The 12764-nt window shown below is 40.7% G+C and overlaps 1 protein-coding gene across 2 annotated transcripts; it reads right to left on the bottom strand.

The window, feature by feature from the left end:
• Nucleotides 1-3821: 3821 nt before the first annotated feature.
• desma (desmin a) lies at nucleotides 3822-12266 on the bottom strand. Of its 2 annotated transcripts, XM_042494177.1 has the most exons (11): nucleotides 11571-12266; nucleotides 9426-9486; nucleotides 9103-9198; nucleotides 7090-7251; nucleotides 6878-7003; nucleotides 6637-6747; nucleotides 6185-6294; nucleotides 6021-6073; nucleotides 5315-5406; nucleotides 4996-5034; nucleotides 3822-4543 (listed from the first exon to the last, which is right to left on the bottom strand). In XM_042494177.1, the coding sequence occupies exons 1-11, from the start codon at nucleotides 12146-12148 to the stop codon at nucleotides 4502-4504; spliced, it is 1470 nt and encodes a 489-aa protein (XP_042350111.1). In that variant the 5' UTR covers nucleotides 12149-12266; the 3' UTR covers nucleotides 3822-4501. The 2 variants fall into 2 exon arrangements, with proteins under 2 accessions (XP_042350111.1, XP_042350112.1); XM_042494178.1 differs by lacking the exon at nucleotides 4996-5034 and having other exon boundaries at nucleotides 11571-12265.
• Between the last annotated feature and the right edge of the window lie 498 nt (nucleotides 12267-12764).

Here is a 12764-nt window from a genome sequence, read left to right as displayed (position 1 = left end):
CTCTTCTCTGCTCTTCTCCTCTCTTCTCCTCATGTCATCCAGGTAAAGGGCTTTGAAATACATTTGAATATTTTCCCTGCTCTTGACATGCATTATTCTGAATCACTGTCTATTCTGCTGTATCATTGTTTATGCCAATAATGTTTTGCAGTAGTGGCTGTTTAATTGTTATTTGGGGTTTTGCTTAGTCTTAAGTCCTATTAGGATCTTCTTTGGGTTTTTTTTTACTGTTGTGCGCTTGTAAGCAAGGTTACAATACTGTCACCCTAGTTCTATTAGCACATGCTGAGCTCAATACTGGATGCAAATTTTCAAATTCTCGGATAGTGAAGCAATGGCCAACCTCACTCTGTATTACTCTGCCTCTGATTGACTCTGACATTCTTATCCTAACCCTAAACAATCCCACTCCTCTTGCCTAAACCTAAGCAATCCAAGCAGCAAAAGCAGCAAGTACTAGCCACTCTACTAAGGGTGGATCATTTGTTCGTTATCCGAAGATTTAAAAATTTTGCTTACGATCATTATTCGCCCATTTATATTAGTATAAACATAGGTGGCCAATCAAGAAATGCTTACCTGAATACTTGCAGGCATTATGAAGCCATGAGTCATCTCACTCCCTCTTCAGCAAGCAGTGTAGGAGCGACAGGCCCCCTAGGTAGAGGGCTCTTCCTATGTTATTAGAACTAGAGTTACAATATTGTAATCCTCTTCTATCTCACACAGGCTCCATCCTCTTTTACACTCTCTAGTTGGTACAGTGGGTAGCGCAAGATCATTTCAACCCGTCAACACTGATCTTGATGAGTGGGCAAGCCGCCGTCGCTGAAGAGAAAAAGGATGTCTGACGGCACCATAGTACCTCATATAAAGGTACTGTGGGCTCCACACATATTCGAGTAGACATGTCCTAATTTGATGTTTACTTTTATGCAAATATTCAGAGTGCTAATTTGTGCTCATGATTGGAGGAGCGTATTACCCACAGAGTACAGTAGAGGGCTGAACCTGTGTGAGATAAAACATCATCACTGTCTTTACATTTTTGAAAGACAAAAATTTAAGAAAAGGTAATTTGAGACATTAGACCTTGTTCTTGTTTGTAGTCTCAAGACAAAATGAATTGTTACAATTCAATTGTCAGTTCTTATTAGCTTTTTAATGTTTTGTTTCTGTTATTTTCTTTGCTCACCTGCCACTGCTGAATATACTTTTGAGGAAACACTTGTTGTAGATACTGAATTGTAAATAATTTTTAAATGTACAAAATGTTCTTAATTTCATGTTTGCACCATGAATGCTTATGTCATTCATCCAGCTGATTGGTTTAGACCTGTTTTATATTGCGTTACTACTGTATGTCCATATGGTTTGATTTGGCTGGGTGGTGGATGCACTTTTCATCCTGCTGTTTCAACATGTGATGTTGAAAATCAGCAAAAAAACTGAGCCTTGAGCCTGATTATCAGCAACCATCTGTAATTCAATAACAGCTCCACATTTTCAGAAGAGACAGCAATTCATTTCCCTACCACCTATTCAAATGTGCAAGTCACCTTATTATTATTATTATTATTATTATTATTATTATTATTATTATCAATGAGCATGAATTTATATGGACCTAAAATATTATAAACATTGTGATTCTACAATCTAATGGTCTTGTTTGTCTCTACTGTTCCCACATAGTGATTTATGTATACAGAGGTGCATTTATGAGTACATATACCAAATACTCAGAGGCACGTGCACGCACACACACACACACACACACACACACACACACACACACACACACACAAAGCGCACACACATCTTATATAAACAGTCATAGTTTTTGTTTGTTTGGCCAGTGATACTAAAACCAGCGAGATACTACAATCGAATAGTGTCGCCATTACGTAGTTTCTCTCAGAGAGCACTGACAAGTTAGTTATTGTAAAATGTTCTGCTCAGTATGTATGTTGGTCAGAATTCTTTAAAAAAATAAATCTTAAGAGCTCTCTACCAAGATTGTTTATTTCTGTTATGCGCTTCTTTTAAGGTCCAGTGTGTAAGATTTAAGGGGATTTATTGACAGAAATTCAATATAATATAAAATAATAGATACATTTTCTTTTTGTAAAATCTTCTGATGAGGGGAACTGTCATATTTTTGTTATCTTAGGCTGAGCTGTTTATATGTACATAGGGAGCAGATCTTTGTCCATGGAGTCGGCCATGTTGCACCATAATATTCACCATGAACCCAAAAACGGGCTCTAGATAGGCCCAGTTGCATTTTAAAATTGGTTACCATAGTTAAGAGTCACTCCTCGCCAAGCTGAATGCCATTTTAAAAATACAGATATATAGCATTACACTGCTTATTCTGTGTTTTTCTGATTTAGATCAGCTGGACCAATTGTTTGGGAGAGGAGGAAACCTCATCAGACCATCATTCAGCTCCGGCCACAAAATCCTACATTCTGCTCCTTTAAAAGATTAGATATACTCCTGGCATATATATCATTGTCAGATTTTTTTCCAAACTTCCAAATATATTTTGAATATATATTTTCCATATTACATAATGCAATACTTGTTACTGCTCTGCAGGTCTCAGCCATGATAAAGAACAATGAAGGGGTTACATAACATATGGAAAAACTGAGCATCTGGTAAAGTCCAACCATGTGATGTCTCCATTCCACTAACACTTCACGAATGCACTAAATTAGTCTGACATGAGGTTTCAGGCTACATTTGCATTGCAGCTTCATAACAAACCACAGTGCAGCAGTTATGGAGCACAGTATGTTAATAATGGTATGACTTTTTGAACAATTAATCTGTCATAGAAAAATCTAATCGGAGGGAGAACGAAAAGCTTTAAGAAGATTTTTTTTCTTACACTTGAATGTCTCGACATATACTGGTAGAGGAGAGGTCACTGAGGTTAGCTGACTTCATCTGAGGGAAATGAATGAGAACATGCTGCCTTTTTTTATTGACTTATAATGATTGGGAAGCTGTTGCCATAGGCAGCAGTTGCAAAGAAACCGTGACAGAGACAGAAAGTTCCGATCAACATTGCTCCACCAATTACTGAAAACACAGTGAAATGACTGCCTCTAACTGTCTTTTTCTCTGTGCTTCTTTCTTTGTTCTGCCTAATTATCTCTCTCTAAATCTTCCTTGTTTCTTTTTGCCCCGTGTCTCTGAATAAGCTTTTCATTACATTTGTGCTCTCTCTTTCTTGTTTTCTCTCTGTACCACCCTTCTGGCCTCGCTCTCTATCTTGCATGCTCATTCACTGTCTGCCTTCACTGTATCTTCCTTTTTTCTCTCCTCCTCCACCAATTTTTTCTTTGAATCTCCGCTGACATTTTCAGTCCAGTGACTTCAGACACAAACCGCACACACTATATTATTCTTGATGCTGTGCTAATCTGCTTTCCGCTGGAAACAAAGCACGACTGAGGCCGGCTCATTAACAAGCCATTGTTCGCTTTTCCCTGAGCCGAGATCAGTCCTGTTACTGATAATTTCAACAGGGCGGTAACTCCTATTTTCTCTATAAAAGTGAATTAAATGTTAACAGAAGACGGTTATGCTTGGCTGAGAAAGCTGGTATCATTTTGGAAAGCTAACACAGCCCACATCAAATAATGAATGCAGTGGGTGGAAACAGTTCATAAAGGAACCGATGCAAAGGCATGGGCGCTATCTGAGGAATGCTAATGAGCAAAGTTTTAAAAAGACCATCTTACACAACACACATGCTATGACATTTACTACAAAATTTTAAGAAACTGGCTGACTCTGGGGCAGCAAACGCTGATAACCAATGTCTTTATTTGAGTTTTTGGCCACAGTAAAGCAGCAAAACATGGTCACCCATACAATAAAACAACCAGCACATGCTGTTGAGCTCAAACCTTCAAACATGACTGAGTTCCTTTTTCATTAGATGCTTGTGTTTCTGACACAACACCTCACTTTCTCACATCTTGCTTTCCTTAATCTGTTACACAAATAAAAGTCCTTCTTAATCAAGCCATGTGTTTGTACATTTGCACAGAAAGACTGTACCGTTACAATGTTGACCGTGGTGTTCCAGGTCAATCGATTTGTCTTGCACCTTGCAAACTTCCCTGTGGATACTGGGCCAATACAGCTACACATAGCCTTGTTGTTTATTTCTTATCAATTAATTATTTTTGTGGGCAAATGCAATATTATGAATATAGGTGTTTTTTCACTGAAGGAATAAAGCACAATTACTGGAATGACCTTTATTTAAAATACTGCATCCTTTTTATGATGTACAGTACATGGTCTAACAATGTACACTGGTTGCATTCACTTATTTGCCTTTAAAGTCAGCTGAAAATGCCAGCGGTCTGTCACTTAAAATATGCTCAGCTTATAAATCGTGGCAGGAAAATGTCCATATTTGTGCTATCTTTTATGAATTTGTTATATATATGTTTGTAATGTTTCATCTTCTGGTTTACATGATGTCCTGCTGATGCTGTGTGGACTCGCTGACAACCTGAGGAGGAGAAAAGAAGGTAATGTAAACTGTTATGGAGGAAGGAAAGACATAGTCACTATCTCTGTGAAGGACTGCAGAGTGTTGCAGATAATACATGAGAAGCAGGTATTGTTTGGAGTGAAGTGCTGTGCAGGAGTGGGGGCGGGGGGCGGGTGGCAGGGGCCACTGACAGTGAAGCCAGTGTGCAGTGTTGAGGTTCTCTTTTAAGTGGCTACACAGGGTCAACGCAAACTACAACATTTCAGGGATTAATGAGACACTAGAAATGTTTTTGCAGCTATGATGTCAATCCATAGATTGCTTTATACTCTCTGTAGGAGCAATGCTGTCAGAGCCACATCCAATCCCTCTTTTTGAGACTGTTGAGACTGTTCTGAAATCTGGTAGTTTGCTTCAGCTCGTTGTGAACAGATGATTAAATGTAGGTGGCATATTGGAACCAGACTTACAGACTGGGCACTAGCGCCCTGGCTCATAGAAAACTTCATCTGGACAAGAATATAACAAATAAAAATGACTCAGTTGGACATTCACTAGTGTTATCTCTTAAGGAGAGACACACAGAGATAAAAACATGGTTTGTATGCAAGGCAGAGCATTTTTAATGAGATAATGCCTCATCCGCATATTTAAACAAAATTTTAGAAAACCGTTTATATACAGAAAAAAAACAACTTTTTATGTAAGTAATCAGCTACGGAAGTTTCATGGTGATATATATAAGTTGGGGTTTTTTTTAAGTATCTTTCTTTGTGTGTGTGCTCAAACCTCTCCATCGCGGGTCTCGATGGTCTTGATAAGGACAGTCTTCTTGGAGTGAACCTCTGAGGCGCGCTGATGCTGGGACTCCGGACTGGTCTCTGCAACAACACATTCATACAGCTCTTACACTGTTTAATAAACTCACACAGTAAGTCCATTCAGTCTGAACACATTAGTTTAGTATCCCTGTGATTAATTTGCTTTGAACAACATGATGACATGCCCTTCACATGAAGGGGACAGCCATGAAACAATCTGCGGAGCTAGTATGACTGCTGCTTTAAAGTGTAATTATTCAAACTCATATTCAGAATCAATGGTGCTAATGAATCGAGGCTGCACCTAATACATCATCTTTAATTACAGCTCACTATTTTCATTTAAGTGGCTGCAAAGAGGTGCAAGGGGAGGTGTTGGCAAAGATTAATTGCACATTTAGACTGTTAATACATCAAGCGAATGGGCTAAGTTGTGCGATTATTGATGTGTGGTGTGATGATTGCACCGTTGCATCAAAGAGCAATGAAGGTTTTTGACATGTCATACACCGCCACACAGTGGTCAGAATGTGTCACCGCAGGTACATAACATGTAATGTCCTAAAATTAGCATCTACCATAGACAGTCACAAACTATAATTAGTCTTTCTTTATTCCCTCATTGACTCATCTGAAATGTAAAATAGATTTTATGGGTGTGTTGTTTCTCCTACCTCTGAATCCAATGGAGGAATAGGCAGACTGGACAGGCCCAGCGGTGGTGATCCTGCAAAAAGGACAAACACAAAATGAAAATCACGTGCCTCAATGAAAAAAAGTCAAGTTATTATGTTGAGACAACAAACACACACACACACACACACACACACACACACACCTGCTCTCCTCTCCCTCCAGCAGCTTGCGGTAGGTGGCGATTTCAATATCAAGAGCCATCTTCACATTGAGCAGGTCCTGGTACTCCCTCAGGTGACGAGCCATATCATCCTTTCAAACAATAAACAAAAGGTTTTATTTTCTGCTCTGATAAACTTCACACCAAACACAAAAACAACTGAGGAAACTGCAATAAAGGAAGCAAAGACTGAAGAAAAGCTGTTATGTATTTGTGATGGCTGTAAAATTACAGACAGGCAGTGTTCCCATTGGAGGTTTGAGTGGCATCTAAAGTGCTAATTCATTTTCAGAATCAGTGATGAAGTGACTAAATCTATGAGCCCTAGTCAATGATTATCACCAGAGTAAATACCCTGAATTTTGCCCCAGTTTGATGATAGTTTCCAAAATCTAGTGGATTCATGGACTAAAGAGTCAATGTAAAATCACTACCTTCATCTTAGCAATGTCTTCCTCCAGCCGTGTAATAGTATCCTGGTAACCAGAAGCCTCACGGCCCATGCGGTCCTCCATGTCTCTCATCTGGCGCAGCAGAGACTCATTCTACAGGGGAACAGGGACATGATGTCAGAAGTAGGACAGAGTTGCCTAACATAAAGTCATGACAGGGAGTATATGCATATTACAAAACTAAAAAGATGAACTGAACAGAGGGGCTGCAGCAAATACTCACGGTGCCCTTGAGTGAGTCGATCTCACAGGTGTAGGACTGGATCTGGTGCCTGTACTCCATGGTCTCCTGCTTGGCCTGACGCAGAGCATCATTGTTCTTGTTCACAGCCTGGTTCAGATCAGACACCTGTGGAGAGAGGGGATAAGGTTTTAGCAGTGTAACAGCCTGAAGGACACTCTGTGTGTGTGCGAGCTTGTGTGTGTGTGTTTTACCTTAGACTTGTACCAGTCTTCAGCCTCAGCGATGTTCTTGGCAGCGATGCCCTCGTACTGAATGCGGATGTCCCTCAGAGCAGCAGTCAGGTCAGGTTTAGACATGTCCATCTGGATCTGGACCTGAGTATCCTGCATCTGGCTCTGCAGCTCACGGATCTCCTACAAGGTGACAGGAGGAAAAATAAAATAAAAAATGCACACCTGTGTGAGAGAAAGGTTAGCCGACAAAGAAGAAATGTTTTGGGGGTGAAAAGGATAAAGAAACAGAGAGCACAGTTCCCCTTTAAGCCTTGGCTGCATTAATAACTAATGTCAAAGGGTTGGTGAAATATATATATATATATATACATATATATATATATATATATATATATTTTATATATATATATATATATATATTTTTATAACCTTAATAACCTTAAATTGACGTAATTTGTATTTATTTTAAATACCCTCAGAACCCCCAGACCCACAAGTGAGACTAGAAGGCGTGTTTTCTTTAATTATTATCATTTATCATGGCCAGAAAGTGAAAAATATTTGTAGCCCAGGGAAGGGTCATATAAAAATTAAAATAATTAAAAATCAATGTCATATTCCAGCCAGCCCCCTAATATAGTATATTCCCTGTCATTATCTTAGGTTTTGTGTTACAGTGTGGACATTGTTTTGAGGTTTTCTCATTGTGTTTTCCTTGTTTTCTTTTTGTTTGTTGGTTGGTTTCTCATGTTCTGCTTCCCATTTTACTTTTGTAGTATCTCTCCTTGTGTGTGTCATGTCTGGTTTTACTTCCTGTCTTTGTATTTTCCTGATTTGTTTCACTTGTCTTATATCAGTCTGGTTTGTCCTTTGTCTCTCCTGCACAGCTGTTCTGCTTTAGTCTCATTTGCTCCACCCTTGTGTTCCCCGTGTTTCTCTGCTGTTACTTGTGTCCACCTACCTCAGCTGTGTGTCGTTGTCTTGATTAGTGCCCTCTGTGTATTTATACCTGTGTTCCTTTTTGTCAGTTCATCTATTAGCCCTGCTGTGATCCTGTCCTGTTTTCTTCTATGTGGTCCAGCTCCTGTTTTCGACCACGTTCTTAAGTGTTTTCCTGGTTTGTTTCAGTTTAGTTTTGATTTGTATTTTATTTGTTGTTTTTTGGACATGCTTGCTTTTCATTTGCACACCTGTCTGACCATTTCTGTTCTGCATTTGGGTCCTCATCCAAACTCACACCTTGACAGTCCCTTACTTTTACAAACCTGGCATTGGAGCTCATGAAAGTAAAGAGTTCAAGTATAAACAATTCAATAAAATCGAGGGAAGGGGAGGTTCAGTGACATCAACATATATATATATATATATATATATATATATATATATTTGTCCAGTGGTGGATTATTAAATGATTTGAAATCAATAATAGCACAAGACTGTTTTAACATAGTGAAACTAGTAAGCTTTGGCTCCTCTCAGCTGTCTTCAAGTCGAACCAAAAGATATAAAAAGCTTTGCATCTGTTCACATGCACACATTCTCTTACCCTGTCACACACAGACACACACACACGCATAACAGCTGACATGCTCCCCTCCACCAATCAGCTGGTCAGCATTTCTGAGAGGTCAAAGTTGAGGCAGAGATGACAAAATGACAGGACGAGACCTCAACTGTCCAACAGTCTCGACTGTAAGTGCAGCCCAGTATGCTCTTTGATGTCTGTGAGTCAATATGCACAAATGTGTCTATTGAACTTATTGCATTTGCTTTGCGTAAGACCTACATATATGTGCAAATTGTGACATTCTTTAACACGGAGAGGGTGTGTGGGTGTGTTTAACTGTGAAATATTTGATCTCTTTGAAGAGTAACATGCCTACCGAGGCTCAAAGATATCTAATGTTACAGTATAATTTCACACAGTTGTCATATGATACACAGCACCCTACTGACATACATAGTATATAGACATACTGCAGGTGTGGCGGCCTTGTTGCACGCACAGAATTTATAGACATATCAACACACCTCTTCATGGATCTTCTTGAGGAAGGCAATCTCCTCTTGCAAACTCTCAATGCGTCTCTCTAGGTCCAGCCTGGCAAGAGTGGCATTGTCAACATCCTGGATACAAACACAGAAACAGAACAATTATGACTGAAACTATCAGAAAAGGTCAAATAAGGTGCAGAGAGAACAAGATACCAAGAGGAAAAAAAGGTGGTTGATGAGAGAGTTAAGAGAGAAAGTTGTGCTAGCATGGAGTGTTTCACTTTTGACTTCAGGCTTTGAGGATGAAATGAGATATATTAAGATATAAAGGTGTGATTTTATGGAAATAGAAGACGTACAGCTCTGAAGGCAGAGAGGTTGTTCTCAGCCTCTTCCTTCTGGTGGATCTCCTCCTGCAGTCTGCAGAGAGCAAAGAAAGTTGGGAACATAAGTGAATACAAACACAACAAAAGTGTTGGAGAGCACTGCTTCTTCCCCAGGGACCAATTATGAGACAGATAAACTAGTTGCCACCTCTCATTCTTGAAGCCCTTCTGCTCTCTGTTCCTTTTGTCTCACAAGAATAGACCTGACTAGACAATGACACATCATACTCTAACTTTTATTTTTATACACACACACACACACACACACACACATACACACACATGCTCTAGAGTCCTAAAGCTATGTTGCAGCTGCTGTCACACTGTCAAGAGTCAGGAGTTACAGTGAGAGAGGTACAGGGGTCTGTCCTTGGCTGGTGCTGTTTCCAGAATTAGCATTTCACTTTGCACCCTGAACAGCTGAAAAATGCAGAGGAAATGCATTCATGTAATGTATGCATTATACAAACTGCAACAGTGTCAAAAGTCAGAGGTTTGCTTAATGTCAGTTCGATGCAGTATCTTGTTTTTGCTGCCGTTGTGTCTGTGTGTGTGTGTGTGTGTGTGTGTGTGTCTAGGTGTGTATGTACCAAATACTTATTTTCCCCTCTCTGCTTTTTGCAGGTACAGCAAAGTGCCTGGCCGGAAAAGTACTTTTGTAAGATAAATGTGTCTTTATGCTATATAATTTAGTTGCTGATGTTATCCTTAAATTCGTGAGACATTCTATGCGTTTGTGTGTGTGTGAGTGTGTGTGTGTATACTGTGTATGTGTGTTCGCATGCATTGTAGCTGCTGGCAGGCAGGAGGTCTCTGTAAGTATTTCGATCTCAGCTAGAGCAGCAGGTGCTTCTACAAGCTTCACTCACTGCTACAGGCAACAATTTAAAAGTGGCGGATGGAAAGACAGTGAAAGGGGAATGTTTGTGTGTGTGTATGTGTGTGTGTGGGTGTGTGTGTGTGGGGGAGGGGTACATGCGCACGTGTGTGTGTGTGTTAATTAAACTTATATTTATGTGATGTTGCTCACTGTTGCAGTGACAGAAATACTAAGAGCTGACCCAGTACCTACAAATAGACCACTCAGATACACCCACATCACAGCACCCTCTCTGTCACACAGCTGCACATGTTCACACACACACACACACACACACACACACACACACACACACAAGCGATGTGTATCTGGAGGACCGTCTTTTGGATTTTTAACATCTTTGTTTTAAACTCATTATGAGGCTGTGTGTGTTCATCTGGCAGTTTTTGTCTGCTTTTTTTCTGTCTGGCTGTAACTTTATCTCTGTCAGTCTGCCTCAGCCCTATTCCTGTGGGCCTCTAAGTCTCTCTCTCTCTCTCTCTATCTCTCTCTGTCCCTCTCTCTCTCTCTCTTTCTCTTTCCTCTTCTATGTCTCCTGAGAACAAATTAAAAAAACATCTTTTTAAAAAGCTGGTGGACCGTATCACTCATTGAAGTGTAACAATTCTCAAGACTCTCCTTTGTTACATTGTTGTTTCCCTTTTGTCCAAAAGACAAGAGAAACCCTCTGGAAATGAACGAGTTGCTGGGCTTTTACTTCTTCCATCGTTTTAATTTGGACAATTAACTCTTTCCCCAATCTAATGCTTTCCATTTCTCACTATTGTTTCTTCCTATAAACATCCAGCAATGTGTCACCCTTTTTTTTTTAGATGAAAACTAGCAGTTGCAGAGCAGGGGGGTCGAGACCCACCAAGGGGTCACAAGAAAAAAATAAGGCTCATTAGATAACTGACATGAAAAAAATGGACGGTATTTACATATTCTTAGTTTGGTTTTAGTTCTGTTCAAGGACTTTCCTCTAATATTGGGAAATATTCGGCAGCCCCTGATGCAGACACCTGTACCACCCAATAATAGACATGCAATGTGATAAAGAGTTTAGATTCTAAACTATTCAGTTATTTTTTATTTCTCTGTAACATCTTACTCACTTAGTTTTCTGGGAACTTCTTGTTAAAATAAGCCACATCAGCATCATGTGTTCTTCGTTTCACCCACTAATCATCATTCATCCATACCCTTTAACAGTGCATCCACATAAATCCATTCTCTCATTCAACCCTCCTCTAACCTACCTGAGCTTCAGTTTCTGCAGGTCATCAGCCAGGTTGTCTCTCTCCACCTCCACACGGGCGCGCTGGTTGGAGAGTGCTTCGATTTGCCTCCTCAGCTCCCTCATTTCCTCCTCGTACATCTCAGCCACGCGCCCGGGCCCCTCGCGGCCCCTCAGCTTCTCAATCTCCACTGTCAGCGCCGCATTCTGCTGCTCCAGGAAACGTACCTTCTCAATGTAGCTGGCGAAGCGGTCGTTGAGGTGCTGAAGCTCGGCCTTCTCATTGGTCCTTGTGTTGAGGAAGTCCTGGTTCATGGCATCAGCCAGGTTGAAGTCGAGTTTCTCTCCGGAAAAGGTGCGCATGGCTGAAGAGGAGCCGAAACCTGCTCCCCCAGCACCAGAGGATACCCGGTAGCTGGAATAGGAGGGAATATTGGCACTCTTGACCTCGTAGACCCGGGAAGACATGTGGCTTGAGGAACTGCGGCCACCTCCACCAGAGGAGAAGAGGGAGGACAGTGGGGTTGAGCCAACACCAGAGCCGAAGGTGCGACGGTACGAGGAGGCCGACTGGGCCGAAGAAGAGTAGGACTTGCTCATGGCTGGTTGACTGTTTGGTTGTCTTGTGGTTTTGCTGGAGTGGCTCAAGGCGCTGAGAACCAACTGTCCCACTGGGCAACTGTGAGAGAAACGAAGTGAAGAAATGCCAGACACTGAGCGCAGCTATTTGTAGATTTACCACACCCACTCCGACCCCAACCCCTCCTCGCCGTCCTCCCTCTGTCTCCATTCACCCTGTCTGGACACCCACCTACTCTCCCCCTCCACTGAACCTCAACCCAATTTTACTTTAATTCAACATTTTGCCAGGATTTGAAAACCAGGCCCCAACCTATAGAAAGTTTGGCATGGACCTGTTCTCAAAGATGGGTTAATATTAGTGCCAATCAGTATGTCCATTCCTTCCCCAAGTCACTTTCATCCAGTCATCTTAAAATTGCAAATGAGTATTAATGATGCCTTTTTGTAGAGACTAGGGTACTTTGAAAAACAATAACACTTCATAAGGCTGCTTTAGATGAAGTGCAACTAAAGTGTAACAATCAGTTTTAGTGATATGACTTCTTTTTGGCCAGTTTCTTCACCTTTCAAGTCTTTGACATAAAAAGTTCACTAAAAACATTTTTGCTGACTTGACAAATTCAATTTAAAATCA

Source organism: Plectropomus leopardus, chromosome 10, assembly GCF_008729295.1.
Source record: "Plectropomus leopardus isolate mb chromosome 10, YSFRI_Pleo_2.0, whole genome shotgun sequence".
NCBI classification, from domain to species: Eukaryota; Metazoa; Chordata; class Actinopteri; order Perciformes; family Serranidae; genus Plectropomus; species Plectropomus leopardus.
Note: the sequence above shows the minus strand (reverse complement) of the source record. Positions and strands in the feature narration are given on the sequence as shown.

Coding starts and splice junctions, on each gene's coding strand:
- desma (XM_042494177.1), bottom strand. CDS start 12,148: ATGAGCAAGTCCTACTCTTCTTCGGCCCAGTCGGCCTCCTCGTACCGT. Junction 7,004..7,089: donor AAGACTGGTACAAGTCTAAG/GTAAAACACACA, acceptor CTCTCTCCACAG/GTGTCTGATCTGAACCAGGC. Junction 6,074..6,184: donor CTGGAGGGAGAGGAGAGCAG/GTGTGTGTGTGT, acceptor TCCTTTTTGCAG/GATCACCACCGCTGGGCCTG.